The sequence below is a fragment of the Mauremys reevesii genome, linkage group 4 (assembly GCF_016161935.1).
Source record: "Mauremys reevesii isolate NIE-2019 linkage group 4, ASM1616193v1, whole genome shotgun sequence".
Lineage (NCBI taxonomy): Eukaryota > Metazoa > Chordata > Testudines > Geoemydidae > Mauremys > Mauremys reevesii.
The window spans coordinates 47,117,976-47,143,021 of record NC_052626.1 but is presented as its reverse complement, the minus strand read 5'-3'; the positions used below and the strand labels follow the sequence as shown (position 1 = coordinate 47,143,021).

Genomic DNA, 25,046 nt, shown 5'->3' with positions numbered 1-25,046 from the left:
CCCACGAGAATATAGTATTCTATAATATTACAACTTTTTTTTTATGGAAGGGGCCCCCAAAATTGCTTTGCCCCAGGCCCCCTGAATCCTCTGGGCGGCCCTGAATTGGACATGAGTCTTAGCCACATGGAGGTAATTTACCCAAAAAATTCTACCACTTCTAATGCTAGTTCAGTTGAATCAGTGTTAAAAATGGTGACAGGCACAATATAGATAAGGCCCTGACAGCTAAAACTAGTATTACAGCCAATTAGATTTGTTACAGAATGGGTTTTACTGAAGTGGAGATAGCCATGAGAACTTTGCTTGAACTGGAGTTCCCACCTCTTTTAATACTGATTCAACAGAACACGTGTCAGAACTGACGGGAATTTGTTGCAGATTTTCCCAGCGCAACAGCCAAAATTCAGTTTAGATCTGACCTCCCCCAAAATTTGAAGCTGTTTCTTATACTCATACTGAGGACATGGTTCAATCCATGATAGAGTTAGGGACCAGCTTCATGGCTTGAATCCAGATACAAACTTTCCCAAAGTTCAGCAGTGCTTGAGTATAGCAGAGTTAGCACTGGGCAATCTCTAGTGATGGTGATACAAACACAGAGTTGCAGATTCACTGAAAGATCAAGGAAAAACTGGATACCAATTCAATAAGCACTTGTTCAAAAACAAATCTTTTTGACATTTAGCACTGAATGACATGGAGTATTCCAAAAAGAGGTGTGGGAAATAAAAAATGAGTCTTAAGTAAAATGTATCTCGAAGTTCTCCCCAAGTGCTAATGCAAACTTCAAACATTTTAGCATAGGCATTTCTTTCAAAAAAAAAAAAAAAAAAAAAAAAAAGCATTTAGCCTAGTACATTGAGCATAGGATTATTTTTTATGTTATTTCTGGTTTCATTAAAAAGCAACATTTTTTTCCAAGCATTTACAGATTTGTGTTTCTGCAGTAAGCTGAAGTTGCATGATAAAGTGAGAGAGATAATGGTAAATAAGCATATGTGTAAGCCTAGCTAGAAGGAGCAAAGTATGCTATTTGTATCACTCCTGTGAAGTAAATCCTGTTTCTTTTAGCTATTTCTTCATTAGTTAATAAGGTCTTGCAAAAAATGTGTGTTTGAAATGGTATTTTTGCATCCTTGCCCCTAGTAATGTCTTCAAATATTCACCCAATAGTTTGCCCTCTGAAGATGCATTAAGTATGAATTTAGGTAATAATTACCTCAGATGTAGATGATCATAAATCTACAACTGAAATGGACAAAACCACAAGATAATCATCCTCCCCATTCAGAACTACCTCACAGACTGTGGTCACAAATGTAAAATATTGGATAAAAAAGAGATTTTTAAAGATTGTGAATCAAAAAAATCCTTCAAGCTTTAATTCATTGGTCTATTAGCTTAAATGAGATTTAATTTTGGGTGCACTAGATGGTTTAAGAGATTGCTAGTGGAACACAGAGTCTTTTACCACTCACTCACTACTAACAATAGTTCTCATATCAGTAGTGACCAAAAGCTGCAGACTGTTATCTTATCTTTGTGAAATGAGTTTCCATTCCCAGTGAATATGTATCCACACCATCACAGTTGACACGTGTTGGCATCTTTGTTGGCACTCTCAGTAGAGATGCTGAGGGCTGAATGCACCATGGAGTCTGAACTCTCTGTCCTCGAGGCCTTCTTTCCAGGCTGATTTTGAGATGCTGTCGGGGCTAAAGGTGTGGACAGTTTGCACTGCCACTGCCCATGATGTCCCTGTTGTGTGAACATAGGCCTGCAGTCTCCTGAGCTGCCAATCTGATACCTGTCACAAGTACTATTCATTTTAATTTTTTTTCAAAGCACATCATTTTATTTGTCCACAGTAAGGCTTCTGAGGCAGTTGAGTCAGAAATTATAGGTCAGTCCTTTCCCATAGTTTCATAATCATTCAGCTTCAGCAAGCAGCACTGAGTAGCAATCTCAAATGGAGCAGCTGGATCTCCTGGGTATATTTTACTTAGTGTTCATCGTGTAAATAGGGGAAAGAAAACCTCTGCCTCTCATTCAGCTCCAAAAGTTCTCAGCACATGCACAGTGCATTAAGCTAAATCACTGCTTGACTAGTAACTCTGCAGCTGTAAAATGCTTGGTTTCTGCGCAGAGAACCCATTCAAGGCGCCTCGGTTGAACCCATTGATCACTTGCAGGCTCATGCTTCTTGTGTTGCCAACCACAAAGAAGTAATTCAAGGATGTAAGTAGTGTCTCTAGGATGTAGATGACTGGCAATTCAATTAAATGGGTCCTGGAAAAGTTTCAAAACTGCTGCTCCTTTTGCCTCACATTTTAATCTCCAAATGTTTTAAAATTAGTCTTCCCTTCCTACCCTCATTACTTCAGTTTTATATCTCTTACTTCATTCCCTTGATTTTCTAATTTGTCCTTTCTTTCTTTCTTTCTTTGAAAAAAAAATCAATAACACAGAAGTTCTGAGTTTCAGATTTGATAAATTGAAACATTTGGCTATTATGTACTTCTTTCTTGCCATGAGGACATTTAGGACATGTTGACAGCCAATATTAATAAGCTTAACACTGATCCTGGCAGTTACTAAATATAATTTTTGATGGAGTTAAGTTCTCTTTAGAATAACAATGTTGTCCTTTAAAAAAGATGATGTCACATTTGCATCATGAATTCATTGGGGTTTCTTTTATTCTTTTTATTTTGCAGGTGATCCATATAACAGGCCGGTTACGACTGAGAGTGTCACTGTCCCACGGGCGGACAGTCCCTAGCCAAATCATGGGGCTTGTAGTTGTGGCTCATGCTTTGCCACCTCCTACAATCAATGAAGTCAGAATCGACTGCCACATGTTTGTTACTCGCGTAAATATGGACCTCAATATCATTTACTGTGAAAATAGGTACAGCATTTCAACTCTCGTTTTTCAGTGTTGCATGTGTACTCTGTATTCCATGGCTTGGTAAACAGTGGAGATCAGACTCCTGGAGTGTCAGCCTGGTGCCATATGAGAGCACTAAATTCACTGTCTTCGTTATTAATTATTAAAATTGGAGGAGTATGAAGGAAGTTTTTTAACATTAACATGACAAGTTTCATGATGTCTTTATGTTTGGAAATGAAAAAAAAAGGAAACATACTATTTGAAGTTTAATTCCCCCACATTCCTGAAATACTTTGCAGAAGATGCAGTCCCATTTGAAATTCTATCTCTGCTTATTGGAATGGAGGACTTGGTTGCTAGGAGGGGTCAGATGGAGCAGGTGACAGGTTGGGGGACAATGTCATTGGAAGCAGGAGATGTGGGGATTGTACAATGAGATTAGATGGTGACTTGCATTGCAGAGGGAGAAAGGAGTGGAGTGGAAACAGGTATTGAGTGACAGGTTGAATGAGGGTTTGATGGGGTGGAGACAGATACTTTAGAGAATTGGAGGAAGGAGCATTGGGGTTCAAAGTGGATCAGGTGCAGTGGGCACCTGGAAATAGGGCCCAGAGTAAGGGGAAGAATGGACAGAAGAGCTGAGGAGGAAGTTGGCTAGAAGGCAGGGCATAAGAAACTCAGAGACTGGGGATGGAAGGAGCCTAAAGTGTAGAAGAAAAGTTGGGAACAAGCAGAAGAGCTAGCCAAGGACCCATTGACAGGAGGAGCTACCATCAAGAGTTGAATTGCCAACAGGATTAATGCAATCCTTTGATGTGAGAGCAGCTATGGAATAGCATAATTAGAAGGTTACAGGCTCCAATTCAGGAATTATCTCTATTCTGGACAGCATTTAAGCACATAATTAAGTGCTCTTCTGAAAAGGGATCGACATAAGCATGTGCTTAAGTCCTTTGCTGAATCAGAGCCGTAGGCCTTTTAAAATAAATGTTCAGTTTCAGTTAAGAAATTATCTTATACTATCATGTTCTAAAATATATTTGTAATAATAATAATACTTTGCAACTAGAAAGCATATTTCATCCAGGCTCTCAAAGCACTTTACAAGGATGGGAGATATTATCTTAATTTTTTAAACTGGGAACACTGAGCCACAGAAAGCAATTTGCTCAAGGTTACATAGAGAGTTAATGGCAAAATTAGGGTTAGAATGCTGGCTTCCTGCCTGCAAGTACGCTGCACTAACTTCTAGATTATGTAGTGTAATCTAGCAGTTAGCACATATAGTTTAGGGGATTAGGAGTAGTATAAAGATGGAACCTTTTGCCATAGTCATTGGCTTGAATCTGACCTATCTTGATAGTGATGGAAAGTCATTACCATCTGACAGCTCTCCAGTGGCCTCTGTGAAATGAGTTGTTGGTATCAGTCCAGTTCCTAATGAATAGGTCTCCTCTTCACAAAATCACCCCCCAGTTATTGGTACCTTTGTTGGCAGCCTCAACAAAGGAGCCAAGAATTGAATGGATGTGGAAAATGAACTACCCTTTCAGGTCAGGTCTGAGATGAATTGGTTGGGCAGTGTTTGGAAGATTTAATCTTCCTCTGCTGTCAATCTAGCATTTTGTATGAGTACTAAATTGTTTTTAAAAAATTAAACAATTTTTTAAAAAACTTTCCAGTATCGCTGTATCATCATATAGCAGTAAGGCCTTAAGATTCCTGTGAGAGGAACCTGTGAAAAACCTAAGATAGATAACAAATAGTCCAGGCACTGAGCACTGATTGAGGATTGGTGACCACCTGGGAAAAGCTGATAGCTAAAGGTGTAGTGGAGCCATTAAACTTAGCTGGTCATTATTCCCTAGGAAGTGCCTTGTGCTGAGGATGTTATTGCTATAATAAGATGAACAGAGAGGCAACTTTATCAAGTAACTTTTTTTCTATTTGCTGATGGTGTTTATTTTGAATGCTAGGACATATCATTTATGTGGTGTCACTGAAATTAATGATGAGGCATCTGCGCTTTGTGCCTCTTCACGGGACAGCAGAGAACGAGGTCCACTAGGTTAGCAGAAGCGTCACTGATGGAACTGTGGGGAAAATGTTGGTAGCTCACTTGCACAGCAGAAGTTCCACTGGTGGACAGTTGGGATAGTGGTACCACAGCAGATGCCATATGGAAAGTGGATGTTGCCTGCAGGGACAGCAGGAAGTGGAAACACCATTGCTAAACATTGGGAGGCCAGTAGCAACCTGTCTAGTCAGGAGGCTAGCCATTCATTGAGGCAACCCACTGAGGCATCAGGTAGCCCTCTTCTGGGACTAAAGAAAGGGGCAGTGACAGCATATGGGGCTACAGAAAACAGAACCACTCATTCCTGAATATGTGGAGTAGGCTACTGTTGCCCCACTGGTGGTGTTATGGGTAAGCAGGAGCAGCACAGCTGTGGTTATAGGAAAAATTGGCAGCATGCTTGGGGGTAGCAATAAGCACTATTTGAATAGCTTCATGGAGGTTAGTGACAGCCGGCTGGGGAGTGTGAAGTGGAAGTGCCGTTACTTAAGCTGAATTGGATGTTCACAGTAGATCACTGGATCAAAAGAGGTGAGAAGCACTACTCCTACTTTTGCAGGGATTCTTTTGTGAGCCTGCTTGGAGTAGGAGTAATGCTCCCACCTCAAAACAAAATGCCCCACCCCATTATGAAACAAGATCAGTTAATTAATATATTGGGCATTTTTAAAGCATTTACATTTTATTTTGTAGCTAGTTAGCTGGCTTTGCAACATGGTTTACTTTATTTTTAGGATTCTGTTTTAAATCTTCACAACTACATAACCAAAAAATAGGAAGACCTATTTTTAAACTTCGGTGTCTAAGATGAGATACCTAAATCTACAGTTAGGCACCAAATAAGTGGGCACGATTTTCAGAGGAGCTGAGCATCCACTTCTCCTCTTGACTTAAATGCTCTTGTTCCTATTCTAAAAGTGTGTTGCAATACAGGTAACCTTACCTCTGTTATAGAGTTTATGCCCCAAAAGAATATTTGCCATACACACAAGACTAAGCCAAACTCATACTGTACATGAGTGTGTTTGTGGGGTGGTTTGGGTGGAAGTGTCTCACTTCTGGGTCCTGTAAAAGCCATAGTCAGAAGGTCTTGCAAAAGTCATATTAGGGGGAATTAATTTGCAGGTTATTTCCCTATTTAGATGTGCATTATTTATTGGTGAAATAAGAATATAAACCTATGAAAATTCAGAAGCTTTGGTGACAATTTTCAAACTTGGGGCAGGTCTACACTAAGAGCGGGGGTCGAACTAGGGTACGCAAGTTCAGCTACGTGAATAGCGTAGCTGAATTCGAAGTACCCTAGTTCGAACTACTCACCCGTCCAGACGCCGCGGAATCGAAGTCCGTGGCTCCAAGGTCGACTCCACCACCGCCTTTTGCAGTGGTGGAGTACCGAAGTCGACCCCGGCGCTTCCGGAGTTCGAACTATCGCGTCCAGATTAGATGCGATAGTTTGAACTCCGAGAAGTCGAACTCACCGGGTCGACCCGGCTGGTAAGTGTAGACTAGCCCTTGGATGACATCTAAATCTATATTTAGGCACCTAAATAAAAGTGGCCTAATTCTTAGGTACTGAGCTGACATCCAGCTCCTATTTATTTCAGTATGAGTTGTGGATGCTCAGCATGTATGAAAATCAGATCACTTTTATTTAGGTCCCTAAATATAGATTTAGATGTCTAATTTAGGCAACCAAGTAGAATATCATGTCCATTGCTTTTACTTTCTTAAGGGTCAAATGCTGGGGAAAAAATCAAATCTTGTGTAAAGTGTTTACTTCTGGAGAGCAAACATCAAGGGCTGAATCTTCATCCTGAACTGGTCAGGAAGCCTGCACAACCACAGCTACTAACATAATGGTCACAGTGAGAAGTAGCATAAGAACGGCCAAACTGGGTCAGAACATAGGTCCATCAAGCCAAGTATCCTGTCCTCTGACAGTGGCCAATGGCAGGTGCCCCAAAGGTAATGAACAGACAGGTTATCATCAAGTGATCCATGGCCTGTCACCCAATCCCAGCTTCTGGCAAACAGAGGCTAGGGGCACCATTCCTGCCCATCTTGGCTAATAGCCATTGATGGACCTATCTTCCGTGTATCTATCTAGCTCTCTTTTGAACTCTGTTATAATCAGCCTTCACAACACCCTCTGGCAAGGAGTTCCAGAGGTTGACAATGCGTTGCATGAAAAAATACTTTCTTGTATGTGTTTTAAACTTGCTACCTATTAATTTCATTTGGTGGCCCCTTGTTCTTGTATTATGAGAAGGAGTAAATAACACTTCCTTATTTACTTTCTCTATACAACTCATGATTTTATAGACTTCTATCATATCCCTCCTTTCCAAGCTGAAAAGTCCCAGTGCACACACATGGCATGATACTCCCCCAGTGTGGGGTTTTGTCTCTATGGATCTGCATGCTTCACCGATCTACCAACATTCCCTAAGGATCTGCAGAAATAGTTTCCTGTCTGGAGCTTCCTTTACTAGGACTCAGGACTACTTAATAATGAGCACTCTGGCTCTAAGCCAGCAAAGCACTTAAGCATTGACTGAAGTGGGACTCTCCATGAGCTTAAAGTTAAGCATAAACTTACAAGGTTTATGGGATCAGGGCAAGTGTACTCAGCACTCAGTAGAATCAAGCCCCTACTTCTCAATCAGCTGCTATTTTTAGCTGTCAAGAGACAGTCTGCCCATAGGGGTTGGCGTGCCAGGGGATTTGGCCCTAAATTAATAAATTAAGCAACATAATATAAAGTTATTTTTCAGTTGTTTAGTAATGCAACAATAGTTATATCCCAGCTTTGATCTGTGTATGATTTCCATAACAAAATAATTTTCATTCATGTAATCACAAAACTGATTTACTTGGATGTCCTGTCTCTTAGTTCTCATTTTGGTGGCCTTGATGGACACACATCACTCTTGTCTTGTGAATTGGATTTTTTCTTTTTAGTTAAAAATACAAATCCTCTTTCCTTCTTACATCTGGACTGAATGGCTTTGTCCTCGTGTTATTGTTGAACTCATGGGTTGTGGATCAGGTTCCACAGTTCACTTGCTTTATTTGACTTACTGTACAGTACTTATAATACAATATTTTCTGACACTCAGACCATTCAAAAGGTCAAGGCCAAGTGAAGAAACAAGTGCACAGAGTGACTAGGGAGTTATTAAAAGACTTACTTGGACCTTTCAGTATTAATATACTGATATATACAAAAAACACCTTAGTTAAAAGAAAGTTACTAAGGTTGCAATAGTTAAGCACTCAGGTTAGAAAATGCCATACAACCTTAATTCTTCCCCCTTGCACAGATGCATTATGATACAGTCTTTAATTACATAGTCATATACTATTTTTTCTACATTTATTGTACAGGGTGGATGGTACTCCATGAATGAAGCAGCTGTTAAATATTTTTTTATTCTCCTTATTCAGTATGTTGATCCATGTCTTATTTACTGCATGCCATCTAAACTCTGCACTGAATACTGAATTATTAATTTCTTCACGGTCTTTTCTATGGTGCTTATCCCCATTGTATCCAAGTGTCTCACAAACATCAGTTAATTTATTTTCACAACTCCTTATGAGATAGGAGAATGTTATTATGGGAAAAGTGAGGCAAAGAGAGAATAAGGACAAAACGACTGCTAACTTGGGGTGCTACAATGACTGGGCACCCAACTTGAGACACCTTGGGCCTGGTTTTTTGTAGGTGTTGAGTATCCACAGCTCCCATTGACTTTAGTTGCTGTTGTGAGTGTTCTGTTCTTTTGGAAATCAGGCCCCAGATGTCTCAAGTTAGTCTCCCAGAAATTGAGGAACATACAATTTGTGGCCAGTTGTGAAATTTTTAGTTCTAGTTCACTTGCCAAGCATCAGATAGGAACTCTGTGGTCAGGGATAGAATCCAGTTCTCTAGGGTGGCATTCAGCTGCCTTAACCACTAACTCATCTCTTCTCACAGTCCCCTATTTCACTCTCTATACACCATCCAACTTCTATAGTGCAAACTGAATGTTTGAATTTTTTAGCACAAAGGGTCTACCAAACTCTAGTAAACATAATGCAAATGTTGAGGATTTTCTACATCTTATTATTGAGCCAAAACTGAACATATTTTTATGGAGACAGCAAGTTCATGCTCCAAAACATGGAGGCATTAGAGTTCTTCAGAAAGTATTCAGAATTTTTTTTTAATAATGGGAATAGATAGGCAACCTAAATATAGATTTTGGTCAGCTCCTATTCCCTAGAGTTGTATATTGTGGTAAATGGATCTCTTGTTGCTGTTAGAACTATATTTACAAGCCTAACTAACCTATTGTAGCAGAAATTGCTGAACTATTTTATTCAGTTACTGAACTACTAGTCAGCAGGGAAGTCTCCACTCTTGATCACAGTTATGCCATTCAAAGACACTGTGACAATTCTAGGGGAAATGACATGTGTGTCACAACCTAATTATAGATATAACTAGGTTCAAAATGAGTACAAAGGCAAGTGGTCCCTATTGCAAGGAAGAGCTGTGGATGCTTTCCTGACCAAAAACCCTACCACCTTTGATCCAAATTAAATACAGGTCAGAGCTCTAATCCATCCTCCATTAACATTTATGGAAAGACTCCCATTGATTTCAGTGGAGCTGGATCAGGATTCGAGTGACCCCATTGTCTCTTGCATAGTTACAAGAGTAAAACTGCCTTTGGCTTCCCAGGCCTTGTCGTGATTCAGACCATAAGGTCCCAATTCAGCAAATTTTTTAAGCCTGTATTTAAATCCATTCCTGTTCAGCAAACCACTTAGGCACATGCTTATGGGCCTTAAGCACATTCCTAACATTAGACACATGATAAAATGCTCCCCTGAATAGCGATGGATTGCTGAATCGGGTCCTAAGTCAACACATGCTCTGCTTCCGAGTAGGACTGTGTAACGGGGTGGTCCCCCGCTCCTGCCCGGGAGGTCTGCAGTGGTAAAAGCAGCCCTGGAGAGGGCTGCAGCTCTAAAAGCTGGGCTGATTGGGGAAGCAGCCGCAGCTGGGCCACACCCCAATCAGGCCACAGCTGGCCTGTATAAAAAGGCTGGGAGCCAGGAGCTCAGCAGTCTCTGCCTTTAGAGGGAGAAGGGCCTGGCTGCTAGGGAGTGTACCTGGGTACCTAAGGTGGAGCAGGGCTGGGGGAAGGCAAGAGGAGCTCTGGTCTAGAAACGCGCCCCTCACCCACCCACCCCAGGGTGCAGGCCTAGGGTAAGGCCAACTGAGTTACTGGGGTTGCAAAGGGGAAGCCCATGGGTAGGCAGAGGCAGCAGGTCCAAACCCCTTTGCATGTGATGAGTGGCTGATACACTGCAGTCTGCCCCAGGGAATGGGGGCTAAGTGATGACTGGCAGTAGCCAAGAGTAAGGCGAAGTGGGGATAGTGGGTGGGGGTTCCCCTGGGAGGGGGAGACCCAGATCGGTGGGGTACTGCCAGGGGGAAGCACCCCAGTTAAAGAGGCAGCGGGGTCCTGGGAGGAGCACGGAGGCCAGAGAGAGGACAGGCGGATCACTTGCCTGCAGAGGGCGCTCCGGAGCTGGAATGAGCTAATTCCTGGAAGTCACCAGCAGGAGGTGCCGCAGGGGTGAATTCGCTCCTCTACAGACTGGCACCAAGCATCTTGTGCCACTGGGCTATTCTATGTACTGACTAGATTGGGAGACATTGACCGCCTCCCTGAAACAGAATCTTTGTAATTTACTTTCTCCTGATAGAGACAGAAGAAAATACAACTGGTATATGCAAAGGGCAAATAAATAGCATAGTTTACACTGATGTGGAAAGCAAGTAATAGCTACATACTGTACAATCGCATCCATCACACTGAACTGCGCTTTAGTTTAAATGTAGAAAAAGCTTGCACGCAATAGGGGCAGGAATGGCAGAATGTTCCCAGTCTTTCAGTTCCTAGGTGTATAAAGGGGCAGCCAGCAAATTTGTGGGCCATTGGGGATGACCAATCAGAATGCCTGGTATAAATAATACAATGGGCCAGGGAATTCCAGCTAGAGGGGAGTTTGTGCAGCCCTCCTGGGTGAGTCCCCCACCCGCAGCAAGCGTGCTTCAGTCACCCTCTGTGTGTGGAGAGGGTAGTGGGAACAGATTGGCAAGGGACTTTCCCTCTGGTAAAAGAGATTGTTCGGGATAGTGAGAAATTGATGGGTAATTTACTAACTTGCTAACATATTTTTATTACACCCCAGCTCTTACAGTCCCTGACTTTACTGCAAGGATTCACCAGACTTTAAAATTAGTACTGTCATTGGTGATCTCAGTCATATAATTTGGAGATGAGTCCATTCACATTTTGAGGGATCTGTACAGTAAACATTACTATTACTAAGCCTATATATCAGCCCCCCTACAACTCCTTGCCTTCTAAACCTACAAGATACATGTTCTAGTTATACAAAACAAACATTTAGTGGGGGAACACTATATTTCAAACCCCAAAAATTTGTTTCTACTTTTAAAAATCAGGTTTTCAAATGTTTGTGTAAACCAGGCTGGTTCACTCAACATGTATTCCAGTTTTTGTTATATTTTTTCTGTACATATGCACACACACTCACTCTGCTGAAAGGGTTTTAAAGTTTCTGTGTGGAATAAACCACAAAGTCCCAGTTGAAAGGGCCAGGAGTGAAAGCTGAGTTCCCAAATGAATAAGACTAAAAAAGATAACACCCCCAGGCATCTGTATGTCTCAGCATTTAAATTATATCCCTTGAAATGTCAGTTTGGACTTTGTGCCAAGAAATGGTTGAAGAGCTTTTTTCATGAATATACCCAATGGAAGACGAATCTGTTGAAATGAAAGGTGTCTCTAATCATTTGATATAAACATAACATATTTTTATTTTATTATGTAACCTTGGTCTTTTAATGAGGATTTTGAATTATTGCTGATGAGTTGTAATTTCATGGAATTATATTGTCTCAGTGTTTGTTCTATGGGTGGGAAGTGGTCTGAAACTTAACTTTCCATAACTTTCCATTTATTTCAGTGGACTAACTGATTTCAGCAGCTTTCTCTATTAAAAACAGTTTTATTTCAAAGAATGTGTCCTGTTTATACAGGTATTCCACTCAAATAAATAGCAGTGGCTTTGTGGTTATACTACAGTAATGAAAAATCTTTCTGTAGATTTCTATTTCTGTCATTTGACAGTTCCTGTATTTTTTCCTTCTTAAATTACAGGCTGTATTTTTCCTTTGCAGGATTAGTGATTACATGGATCTGACCCCTGTAGATATTGTAGGGAAGAGATGTTACCACTTCATTCATGCTGAAGATGTGGAAGGGATCAGGCATAGTCACTTAGACTGTAAGTACCTCAGTTTTTGTCAAAATAATCTGGCACAACACCTGGTTGCTGTTGAACTATTATTTACATTTCATGATTGTGGATCTTCATATTGGGGCTACCTTTTTGTTTTAATATAGTGGAGGATGGTTCAGAAGTAACTTTCTTACTGTATATTTTCAAGTCATTCCCTTAAATATACAAGATTCTCAATCTATGTGAGAATGTGAAATTACTTAGATTTGTATCATGGTGGTCTCCAACAGCTGTCCAGTTCCATGCACTGCCCATTATTTTACTTCACAGTGGCACCGCTCCAATGAAATTAGACAAAGGTTTCTAACCATAAGAGAAGTGAAGTTCTGGAACAGTCTTTTAATGGGATTAGTGGAGGCAAAAAACCTAACTTGTTTCAAGACTGAGTTTGATAAGAATTTTTTGGAGGGGATGGTCTGATAAGGTTGCCTGTAAAGGCATATGGCCAATCCGTGACTTCTGTTAGCAAATATCTCTAATGGCTGAAGATGGGACACTGGGTCATTTGCTGGCTTGAACTAGAGTAAACTGTAACTTGAACTCTTTAAATCAATATCTGAGGATTTCAGTAACTCAGCCAGAGGTTACAGGCCTATTGTAGGAGTGGGTAGGTGAGGTTCTGTGGTGTGCAGGAGGTCAGACTAGATGATCATGATGGTCCCACCTTAACATCTGTGACTCTGTCCCTAATATAGAAAATGAACTCATCACTTGCTTTTTTTTATTTCTGACTGATGACAAGGAGATCCAAAATGGCAACATATTTGATAGCTAAGAAAATTGCACAGAACAGGGCTGAGACATGAAGCTACCGTGGATTTAACCATACAGTGTATTATCCTCTCTCTACTTTTATGGCTCCCATTCCTGTAATATCCAAATACCTATCTGTACCCAATCAGGATTAGAAGACTAGGAGTTGTACAAACACATAGCAAGACAAAGTCCCTGCCCCAAACACATATGTGTGTGTTCATATCTGTATCCAGATATGGATGCAATTTGACCCCCAAATATTTGAGACCAAATTCTTTCCATTTGAATGCCAGCCTTTTAATTATAACCTATTTACAATTTTTAAAAATAGACACAGGGCTAATTCTTTTCTTGCTGAGGTTCATTGTCATTATTGGGGTTGCTCCTGATTTGCACTGGCATGAGAGGAGCATTAGGCCGCTAATCTGTAATATAGCTATACTTGGAGTAAAACCAGATGATGGCTGCACTGGATACTGCTAGAGCACCGTGTGTCCTGGGATTTATTTCCACAAGACACCCCAATTGGCAATGAAGACACAGAGTATGTGATGAGAAAAAGAAAATAAAGTAGAAATTCTCTACTAAGAGGCAAAACAAATCTCTGGTCTAAGAGCACTACACCCAAGAGAACAAACTAGTTCAGTCCAATATGCCAATAGGAGAAACAGTGAGAAAACTGGTTTTCCTACACATAAAACTGACGTAAAAGCTGCTTGCTTGTTGCCTGCAATTGCAAACCTGGGAGCACAGTGACCATCTTTGTGAAAGGCAAAAGAAGCTAACAGAAAATGTGCAGCAGCCATCTTTGACGTTGACAGCAGCGCAAAGACTCAAGCTTTTAGAAGCTCTTAAAAGGAAACAGCCCGTAAAATCTGAAGGAACTAAAATATAAATGATTGAAAAAGGGAAAACAGCAATGTGAGATAAAATTCAGAAAGAACATTAAAGGCACATCTAGGGGGGGAAAACCCAAAACAAACAAAAGCAGTCTGGCATTTGCATTCCTTAAATTCCCAGCATTCAATATCTCTGAGGATAGGGCAGTTGTTCAGAAGTGGACACACAAATTCAGAAATCTGTTGGGTGCACTTTAAATTGGAATTAAAAAATGACAAATCACACTTTTATTGAACTGTCTGGGTGAGGAGCTAAAAGATGTTTGACTCACTGACTTAACTAAACACCTGGCAGAGATGAAGATCCTGTTTGAAAAAGACCATAGTGTTCTGACTGACTGACTACTTCTCTGAAATAGAATATGGAATATGAAACACTAGTTTTCAGGCAAGTGAGACAAGAACAATAAGACTGTGTGAGAAGTAGTGTGATCCAGCGGATAGCCTGGGAATCAGAAAACCCTGTGTTCCCAACTCTACCACTGACCTGCAGTGTGTAAGTAACTTCAGACAAGTTACTTTACCTCTCTGTGTCTCTGTTTCCTCTTTGACCCTTTGTATGTCTTGTCTATTAGGATTGCAAGGTCTTCAGCCCCAGGGCTGTCTTTTATTTGAGATAGTTACGTTGAAAGTTGACTGAATAGTTACAAAGGAATCTCACTAAACTAGGTGACTGGGTGGCAAAATGGCTGATGAAATTTAGCACTGATGAGTGCAAAGTAGTGACCACTGGAGAAAATAATCCCAACTATACCTACAAAATGAAGGGGTCTAAATTAGCTGTTACCACTCAAGAAAGAGATCTTGGAGTCATTGCAGATAGCTCTCTGAAAACATGTGCTCAATGTGAAGTGACAGTCAAAAAAGCTAACAGAAAGTTGCATCCGACAAAGTGGGTATTCACCCACGAAAGCTCATGCTCCAAAACGTCTGTTAGTCTATAAGGTGCCACAGGATTCTTTGCTGCTTTAACAGAAAGTTAGAAACCATTAGAAAATAGATATAAAAGAAAATGTCAAAATGCCACTATATAAATCCATTATATAACCACACCATGAATACTATGTGTAGTTCTGTTCACCCCATCTCAAAAAAGAGATATTAGAATTGGAAAAGGTGCAGAGAAGAGCAACAAAAATGAGTAGGAGCATGGAACAACTTCTTCCATATGAGGAGAGACTAAAAAGACTGGGACTATTCAGATTAGAAAAGAGATGTGTAACGGTGGAGGGGGGAAATATGATAACGGTCTCTAAAATCATGAATGGCGTGCAGAAAATGATTAGGGAAGTATTATCTACCCCTTCACATAATGTAAGAGCTAGGCGTCATCTGATAAAATTAATAGGCAGCAGGTTTTAAACAAACAAAAGAAATAACTTCTTCACCCAATGCACAGTCATCCTGTGGGACTTGTTGCCAGTGGATGGTGTGAAGGCCAAAAGTATAACTGGGTTCAAAAAATAATTTGATTAGTTCATGAAGGATAGGTTCATCAGGCTATTAGTCAGTATGGGCAGGGATGTAACCCTGTGCTCTGGCTGTCTCTAAATCTCCAACTGCCAGAAGCTGGGACTGGATGACAGAAGATGGATCATTCCAAATTGTCCTATTCTGTTCATTCCTTCTAAAGCATCTGGCACTGGCCACTGTCAGAAGACAAATAGTAGCAGAAGCATTGGTCTGACCCAGTGTGGCCGTTCTTATGTACTATGTTTCTTGTCAGCATCCAGCACAACGGAGCTCTGATCATGTTTAGGGCTTCAAGTGCTACCATAGTAAAAGTAGTAATAATAATTAGAGACACTGACCAATCTTATACCAGATTCCCCACCTAGCATTCCGTTGTAAGTTTGCTGGCTTGGATGCAAATGATGCAGCATTGTTCAGTAAGCAAGCATGGGCCATCAGCTCTTAGCTCTTAATTTGGAAAGACTTTTAGATGTAGAATGAGTTACTAAAGTGACAGTGTCACAGGCTTTCATCATGGAAAACAATGCACCAAGCAAACCTGTAATCCCAGCAGGGCATATCTCAAGAAGTAAGATTGGGTTTCAGTACCCTTGCAGAAGCTGAAATGGCTCATACCCTCACTCAGAAAGATATCAACTTTTTGAGCGGCTGGAAAGGAATGTAGATGTGGCAAGAAAAAACACTTTGCGGCAAATTGTCTATCTCAAGTGACAGAATCCAAATTCAATTTAGGAATTTCACCTGCTATGGTGAAAACAGATGTAGTCAAGATACAAGAGTTGCCAGGCAGTGGGATAGCTCAGTGGTTTGAGCATTGGCCCCCTAAACCCAGCGTTGTGAATTCAGTCCTTGAAGGGGCCTCTTAGGGAGCTGGGGCAAAGTCAGTAGTTGGCCCTGCTAGTGAAGGCAGGGGGCTGGACTCAATGACCTTTTGGGGTCCCTTCCAGCTCTATGAGATCGGTGTATAAGAAGATGATACAGGTTCACATTAAGATATACATGATAGAACCTCAGTTCCTCAAAATCAGACGTGCGATAACAATGCAGAAAAGATGATACTCTGAAGAGGATAGTGAAGAAGCTAGAGCAGACCCTATGATAAAACAGAATCAAGACTTCAGGGGGTTGCAAGCTAGAAAAAAAAGTGAATACTTGAAAAAGAGCTTCAGAAATTACAGGAAATTCTTGGTAGACTTACAAAAGAGAAAAGTTGGAAAAGGTTAGAACATGCAGAAATTCAGAGTTCAACTGCAGATCTTCCAATAGTCAACATAAATAAAGGGAAAGTAAAACTACTATGGGATTCTGGATGTGCACTGACAATAAAAATAGAAAAGGCAGAACTAGGAAGATTGGTACATCCAGCCTTCAATTCCAGGTTATGCAGAGACACCAGAGAAGAAAATGAGCAAGTTGTTTAAGGAAAAAAATGGTGCACAAAACCCACAAAATATTCAGAAAGATTGTTGATGGTAAAATCATTTCCTAGTGGACCATTAGTAACTTTTGAAAAGCTTTAGCACTATTTCAAATAAAAAGAAGGCAAAAGCAGCCTTTTGAATGTGAACAGAAGAACAGTGCAGAAGGTCTTCAGGTCTATAATAGCAACAGTCTTTTGTATAAGATCTGTTTTGCCCTTATGCAAAGCCAGTTGCAGTCAAAGGAAATACTCCCATTGACTTCAGTGACCATTTGAAGAAGGCCTAACAGAACAAAAATATAGGGGTGAAATCCTGCCTCCATTGAAGTAAATAGCAAAAATCCTATTGACTCTGGGGAGGGGGGTTATGTTTATTAATATTTGGTGCATATGTAAAGAATTGGGGAAGGAAAGTGTCCATTTAAGGTGAAAGGCAGTTTGGGTGAAAGTGATCATGAAATGATAGAGTTCGTGATTCTAAAGAATGATAGGAGGGAAAACAGCAGAATAAAGACAATGGACTTCCAGAAGGCAGAGTTTGGCAAACTAAGTGAATTGGTAGGTAAGATCCTATAGGAAGCAAGTCTAAGGGAAAAAAGATTTAAGGAGAGTTGGCAGGTTTTTAAAGAGACATTATTAAGGTCACAAGAGCAAACTATCCCACTGCATAGGAAAGAGAGGAAGTAGAGTAAGCGACCACCCTGGCTTAACCAGGAGATCTTCAACAACTTGAAATTCTAAAAAGAGGCATATAAAAAGTAGAAACTAGGTCAGATTACAAAGATTAATATGAAAAAATCCAACACAAGCATGTAGGGAGAAAAATAGAAAGGCCAAGGCACAAAATGAGATTAAACTAGCTAGGGACATAAAGGGTTACCAGAAAACATTTTACAAGTACATGAGAAGCAAACGGAAGACCAAGGACAGGTTAGGCCCATTACTCAATGAGGAGGGAAAGACAATAACAGAAAAAGCATCAATGACAGAAATGTTAAATGCCTTTTTTGTTTCAGTTTTCACCAAAAAGGTTAGCAGTGATCAGACAACTAACATAGCAAATATCAGTGTACATGGAGTAGGAACTGAGGCTAAAATAGGGAAAGAACAAGGTCAGACTTAATTTTTCAAGTTAGATGTCTTCGTGTCGGCAGGGCCTGACTAAATACATCCTAGAATATTTAAGGAACCTGGCTGAAGAGATCTGTGAGTCATTAGTGATTACCTTTGAGAACTTGTGGAGGATAGGAGAGATTCCAGCGGAATCTCTGTAAAAGGGAAAATACAGTACTTATCTATAAAAGGGGAATAAGGACAACCCAGGAATTATAGATGTCAGCTTAACTTCAGTACTGAAAAAGATAATGGAGCAAATAATCAAACAATCAGTTTATAAGCATCTAAAAGATAATAAGATGATAAGTAACAGCATGGATTTGTTGAGAACAAATCACGTCAAACCAACCTAATATCCTTCTTTGACAGGGTAACAAGCCTAGTGGATGGGGGAAGCAGTAGATGTGGTATATGTTGACTGTAGTAAGCCTTTTGATACTGTCTCATATTACCTTCTCATAAGCAAACTAGGGAAATATAGCTTAGATAAACTATTATAAAGTGGATGCACAATTGGCTGCAACCTGTATTCAGAGAGTAGTTATCAATGGTTCACACTCAAACTGGAAGGGCATATCGAGTGGTGTCCCTCAGGAATCTGTCCTGTGTCTGCTTCTATTCAATAGCTTCATAAATGATTTTGATAACAGCACAGAGAGTACACTTATAAAGTTTGCAGATGATACCAAGCTGGAAGGGGTTGCTAGCACTTTGGAAGACAGGATTAGAATTCAAAATGATCTTGAGAAACTGGAGAAACGGTCTGAAATAAATAGCATACAATTCAGTAAGAACAAATGCAAAGTACTCCAGTTAGGAAGGAATAATCAACTGCACAAATACAAAATGAGAAATGACTGCCTAGGAAGGAGTACTGCAGAAAGGATCTGGAGGTTGCAGTGGATCACAAACTAAATATGAATCAAAAATCTAATACTGTTGCAAAAAGAAGTGGACATCCTTCTGGGATGTATTAGCAGGAGTATTGTAAGCAAGTCGTGAGAAGTAGTTTTTTCCACTCTACTTAGTACTCATAAGGTCTCAGCTAGAGTACTTTGTCCAGTTCAGGTCACCACAATTTGGAAAAGATCTGGACAAAAAGTCCAGAGGAGAGCAAGAAAAATGATTAAAAGTCTAGAAAACATGACCTCCAAGAAAAGATTGAAAAAATTGGGTTTGTTTAGTTGGAGAAGAGAAGACTCGGGAGAACATAATATAAGTCTTAAAGTATGTAAAAGTTGTCATAAAGAGGAGAATGATAAATTGTTCTCCTTATCCACTGACGACAGGACAAGAAGCAATGGGTTTAAATTGCAGCAAGGGAGATTTAGGTTAGACATTGGGAAAAGTTTCCTAACTATGAGGGTAATTAGCCACTGGAACAAATTTTCTAGGAAGGTTGTGGAATCTCCATCATTGGAGGTTTTTAAGAACAGGTCAGACAAACATCTGTCAGGGAAGGTCTAGATAATTTTTAGTCTTGCTTCAATATGGGGGACTGAACTAAATGACCTATTAAGGCCCCTTCCAGTCCTAAATTTCTATGATTTTGTATCAGACTGTATTGTGAGAACTCCATTAACACTGCTGGAAGCTGGTATAGAGCACACATTGTTAGAATTCAAAACAAACTGCTGAATTTCCTCTAATAAAAGAATACTAACACGCTATTTACACATATACCTGCTTTTACTTCCACAGGACACTACATCCCAGTGATTCCACAATTGTTGAATCAGTGGCTCAATATCTTTTTTAAAAATGAGATATGGGGACATTATCCCCGTTTTGTTCCACTGAACTTTCTGATTATGGTTTTTTAACAGATACCCCAGTTCTTTGTGTAACAATTAAACTAATGAGTGAGTATCCATCTCATAGTACTTAACTGTGTAGAAAAAAATCCTATTCGATTTTCTCACATACTTTTTCTGTATCTACTGCAAAAACTGCCACTGGTTCACTAATTGATATTACTTGTTCTTTCACATTTAACATTTTCTTTGTATTGTTTGCTGGCAAACTCCTATTCATAAACCTCACCCGATCAGGGTGTATTAGCTGGGATAATGCAACTGAGTCTCCAGCATTTTCACTAATAATTTTCAGACATAATTTATAAGTGACACAGGCCTCTAGCTACCACATTCTACTGGCTCTATGCCGGCTTTCCTTAATAAGATTATAGAAGCATTATTCAGAGTTCCAGGCAGTAGCCTTTCCTCCTACGAGTGGTTAAGGGCACTCAACAACAGGGGAGTTAATGGATCACTGAACTTTTGATAAAACTCATAAAAATCCCTGTTGTCCTCAGGTACTTCCTTTTTAAAAATATCTGTTAGTTTTCACAACAGCTGCTTGTGGTGCAGAGCCCTAAATGTGTAACATAAGCAGTAAGCCAACCCTCTCCAGGAAATGTGGAATCTTTCTAGATTTGCATTCAAAACCAATTGTATTGTTACATATCTGTAACGTATACAGTATACATACCTATTACCATTACTATTATATATTTTAATAAAACTCAGTATTTATGGGCTAAATAGTCAAAAGAATCTCACTGCAGCCTGAAAAATGATTCCTGAGGCCTTCACATGTAAGTTTATCTCCATGCAAAAATGTAGCTTTGTGCAGACAAAGTACTTTTGCTTGTACAAATTGGGTAGGTTGGAATCTAACAAGCTAATTTAGATGCACAACTCTCAGATTTTTGTACACATAATAATGAACAAATGAAATAATACACGATGCAATTTTAGTGGCTGCTTTGAAAAACGAGGGCTGTATGGTAAAGACAGATTCATGATAGATGATGCACATATGACATACTTTCAGTTCCGGAGCTCAGAGAAGGGGTTGTGTTATCTGTAAGAAATATGTAGTTCCTCATTACATACATTAAAGTCATTTTTAGACTTAAAACGTACCAGCCACCGTAGAGTTACAGGTCCAGTGAGGTTCAAATCCAGCCACTAGCTCTCAGTCTTAGTGTGCAGTAAGAAGATGCGTGAAGGGGGATAAGAGGAATCTTCCACTTCTGGTCTCTGGGGCTGCCTTGTATCTGCTACTAAAGTCCTGAGGCTGCAGGAGTGCCCCCATTGTCCAATTCACCTCTGAGTCTTGTGAAAAGGACGGGAGGATTTTCATAGCTGTGGATCCTCTGACAACACCTGTGCCTGCAGGAAGCCACCACAGAGATGAGCTGCATGTCATGTGAAGGGAGCTCAGTTCAGTTCCTACACATTCCCCTCCTACCCGACTCCTGGGTCCCTGCTCAGTGGAATTACACCTGCTCCAATGCCAGGAAACCCTCTGTGGCCTTAGAGCTGGGGGCCCAAATGAATACAGTTACTCTTGAGTCTGGTTTTTATACTGCCTCCAGTATACAGTATGTTTTGAAACAATGAGAACAGGGTGAGACAAAGGTAATTTTACACCCACTGCTCTATAGTGTGTAACACTTTACCATGTGATTTTCTTTGCTTGCACTGATGCTTGCTACTGCCCTGTTCTGATTCAAGAAGTCTGTTTGTTGTTAAGAATGAATGGATGTCGCATATTGCTGAGGCATATGTCCCCAATTAATTGAAAAAATTAATGATGTTCACTGAACAGTTACATCAAGTACTTTCTGGCTGGGAAACCAGACAGGATATAGAAAAGTCAAGACCTCTGGAGGAAGCCATGAATATACTCTTGGACAAATGTAGGACGATGTACTGGAATTTGAAAATGAATATATTGCTTGTAAGAACACTGTCACAAGCATTGTATATATTGGTATATAATAAGTGCTTTTTCATTTTGGAATCCTAATTGAGGTCTAAATTCAGAAACCTGATACTGACAAAAAAGATACTTGTCATCCTCAGCTTTTGCTTGGCAAAACGTCATCCTATTTCTTCATGATTTGATTTACAGTTATAAGAAATACAATTCCTCAGAAACAGTGAGCAAGGGCAGTTCATTTCCCATAAAGCAAAGGTCTCTGATGAATACGTTTGGTAGCATTCTCTCTGATCTACTTTTATCTGGTTTCTAGTAGTTGGAATAATCCAGGTTTTCTGAAAATAAACCACTCTACATTTACCTTGTTCACCACTCCTCTGTGTTTCAAAGGATCTTGTCCCTCAATCTGCTTTAAAATCAGTTATATATTCATGATTTCTTTGTGCTTCTTTAGTAAGAAATTCCTATTGGCATACAAAATATTTCTTAGTGATTTAGCCTACCAGCTGCAATTGAACTAACCCTTTTAACTCACGCACATCACTTAGAATTTTTGGGTCTCTTAATAACCTCAAACACATGAAAAACAAATAGAATGAGTTGATAATTCCTAACAGTAAAATACACTTCACATAGTTTGCCATCATGCTGTGGAATAACTCCACAATGTCAAGTAGCACACAATTAGTAAAACTGTAGGGGGAAAAAAAAGAAGTGTTTTGATCCTGAGAAATTTTGATCCTAATCAGATCGAAATTTCAATGCTCTTGCAGTGCTTAATATCTTCAATCACAAAAATAAAAAAAATCAAACTGATTTCCAATGTTAGGTTTTTGCATTCTGTGACTGAAGTAAAATGCTAAAATATACAAATGAATCTCTTTTTTGTACAAGTTTATTATCATCACTAAGAAGCAAGATTGATTCTAAATTAGTGTGATAGAATGTCTGATGTTTAGCTAATCCTTAAACCAAGCCAGTCTTGGCAGTCTGACGGCAGTGTGGTACATTTTGGTTTATAGGCATTGCAAAGATAGTGGACGGCCTAACTGTTCGCACAGTAACCTGCTTGTCCAAACCATAGCTGACATGGTCATCTACTTCAGCGAGTGACTCAAGCATGCCCTTTTGGCTGGAAATGGTGGTGACATAAGGAACGAGAGATAAGGGGAAATGGAGATCAAACTAAGTGACTGGGAAAAGAGAGCATATAACAAAAACAGGTTTATTTTGTATTGAAAAAAAATTAAAGCTATATCTGGTTTTAACACATAAACAGTTTTTGTTTTGCAATCTTACTCCCTCGTAATTACTTCTAAGCCGGTATCATTACGTAGCTCAAATCACATATTTCTGTAATTATTTAACGTTAGTGCTAGATTCTGTCTGTCTAGGTATGGAAGCCATCATCTCAATATCTGAGCGCAGTGCAGATATTAATGAATTTATGCTGGCAACACCCTTGTGGCAAAATATTTTGCCCATTTAACAGATAAGTAACTGAAGCACAGAGCTGTTCCATTGGACCACAAAGAGAAAGAATGAGGATGATTCTATAGCTGGTGGTTAGGGACCCACCTGGGTGGTGGGAGACCCAGGGACAAGTCCTATTGCTCAAATTACTCTAATTTTTTATACACTGCAGAACAGCTTCAACGGGCGAGACAGAGATACAGACTATCCTGTAACTCAGTAGCTAGAGCACTCTCCTGGGAGGTGGGAGACTCCTGTTCAAATCCTTTCTCCTCCTAGTAGGAGGAATGGAACCTGGGTTTCCGACATCCCAGTTGAGTGCGCTAACCACTGGGCTAAAAGTGATAAGGTGGGCACCACCTCCTTGTCCTCATCTGCCTAGGTTTCAGATGTGACTTGATCCATAGGCAACCTCTGAGTATGCCTATTGGATTGGGCCCCAGGGTCAAACTCCTGTCTTCCCTGCTTTATGGATCATTCTGGGACTTGAGCAGGAGAGAGGTGTCCAGATGCCGACAGTGAGGCAGCAGTGCACATGCCGAGGCAGCAACTTACACACCCAGGTAGCTTTTACCCTGAAAATTTAGGCACCAAGTGAGTTTAGGCACCGACAGTGTTCAACGGGAGTTTTGTGGATCCCAGTGGAGCCTAAAACTGAGACTTCAGCAGCTAAACCCAGACTTAGGCACCTAAGTGCTTTTGTGAATCCCACCCTAAGTGATTTGCCCAAGATCGCACAGGAAGTCTGTGGCAGAGACAGAAGTTGATTCCAGATCTCCTCATTCCTTAGCCTTAAACACAAAACCATCCTTCCTAGCCCTGTAGGGGCATAAGTAAAAGGAGAGGTGCCCTTGCTGCAGAGTCAAGCAATCCCTGCACCAGACTGTCTTCCGCTTCTGTAGCCTAAGGAGGTTACCCAAGCAGAAGAGACAGGAGTCTGGTGCAGTTGGCATAGCTAAAAACACTGAGCTGTGGGAGCACCTCATTTGCACAGGTGAGCTGGTGCAAGGCAAAGGAAGCACATGCTACTTCATGTTCTTAAAGGTCATAGCAGTAGCTACTGCTGAGTGCACTACCTCTGAGATCCAGGAGCTGTTATTTTTGTCTCAGGCACAGGTTTAATTGGGATTGCCATATGAGATCAGAGCATTGGTCCATCTAGTCCAGTATCCTGTTTCTCACACTGGCCGGTGCTATCTGCTTCAGAGAGAGGTGCAAGAAACTCTGCAGTAGGCAGTTATGGGATAAGCTGCCCATGGAGAAGAATATTTTTTCCTAACCTCCCTGAGTTAGTAGTTGGCTTATGTCACGAAACATGAGGATTTATATCCCTTCCAAAATTCTTGGTGGTAAGCAGTTCTTGCTATTGTAATTATGGATATTCTTCTTATCCATATAAATATCCAATTATCCATATAAATATCCAATTATCTGAATGCTGATAAACGCTTTCCTTTAATGATATCATGTGGCAATGAGTTTCGCAGGCTAATTGTGTGCTGTGGGACAAAATATTTCTTTTATCTTACCAGCAGCATCAGCTCTTTTAAATGGTAAATAAAACAGAGAACTCTACAAGGCTAAACCTGTAGTGTCTTCAAGCCATTAGTTTGCTGAACCTGAACCTGCTGTTTCTTGATAGTAATTTTTTGCCTTTTCCTGCAAAGTGATATACAGTTATGTCTCATGATGCCTAAAATATAGTTTGCATCAATAACCCTGTAAATTCACTCCTAATGCTATTTCATCTCCAAATCAAATCCAACTGTTTAATGCAGCGCTAATTAGTACATCCCCATTTCAGTTTGTAGACTC

At 40.2% G+C, this 25,046-nt stretch overlaps 1 protein-coding gene across 2 annotated transcripts in view; it reads left to right on the top strand.

Annotated features, from left to right (window-relative positions):
- Positions 1 to 25,046, top strand: part of NPAS3 (neuronal PAS domain protein 3) — an 811,595-nt gene that overhangs the window by 765,434 nt on the left and 21,115 nt on the right. For both annotated transcript variants that reach the window (XM_039538326.1, XM_039538325.1), the window contains 2 exons: positions 2,721 to 2,914; positions 12,244 to 12,350. In XM_039538326.1, coding sequence (XP_039394260.1) covers positions 2,721 to 2,914; positions 12,244 to 12,350 — 301 coding nt within the window. The remainder of the gene's footprint in view (positions 1 to 2,720; positions 2,915 to 12,243; positions 12,351 to 25,046) is intronic.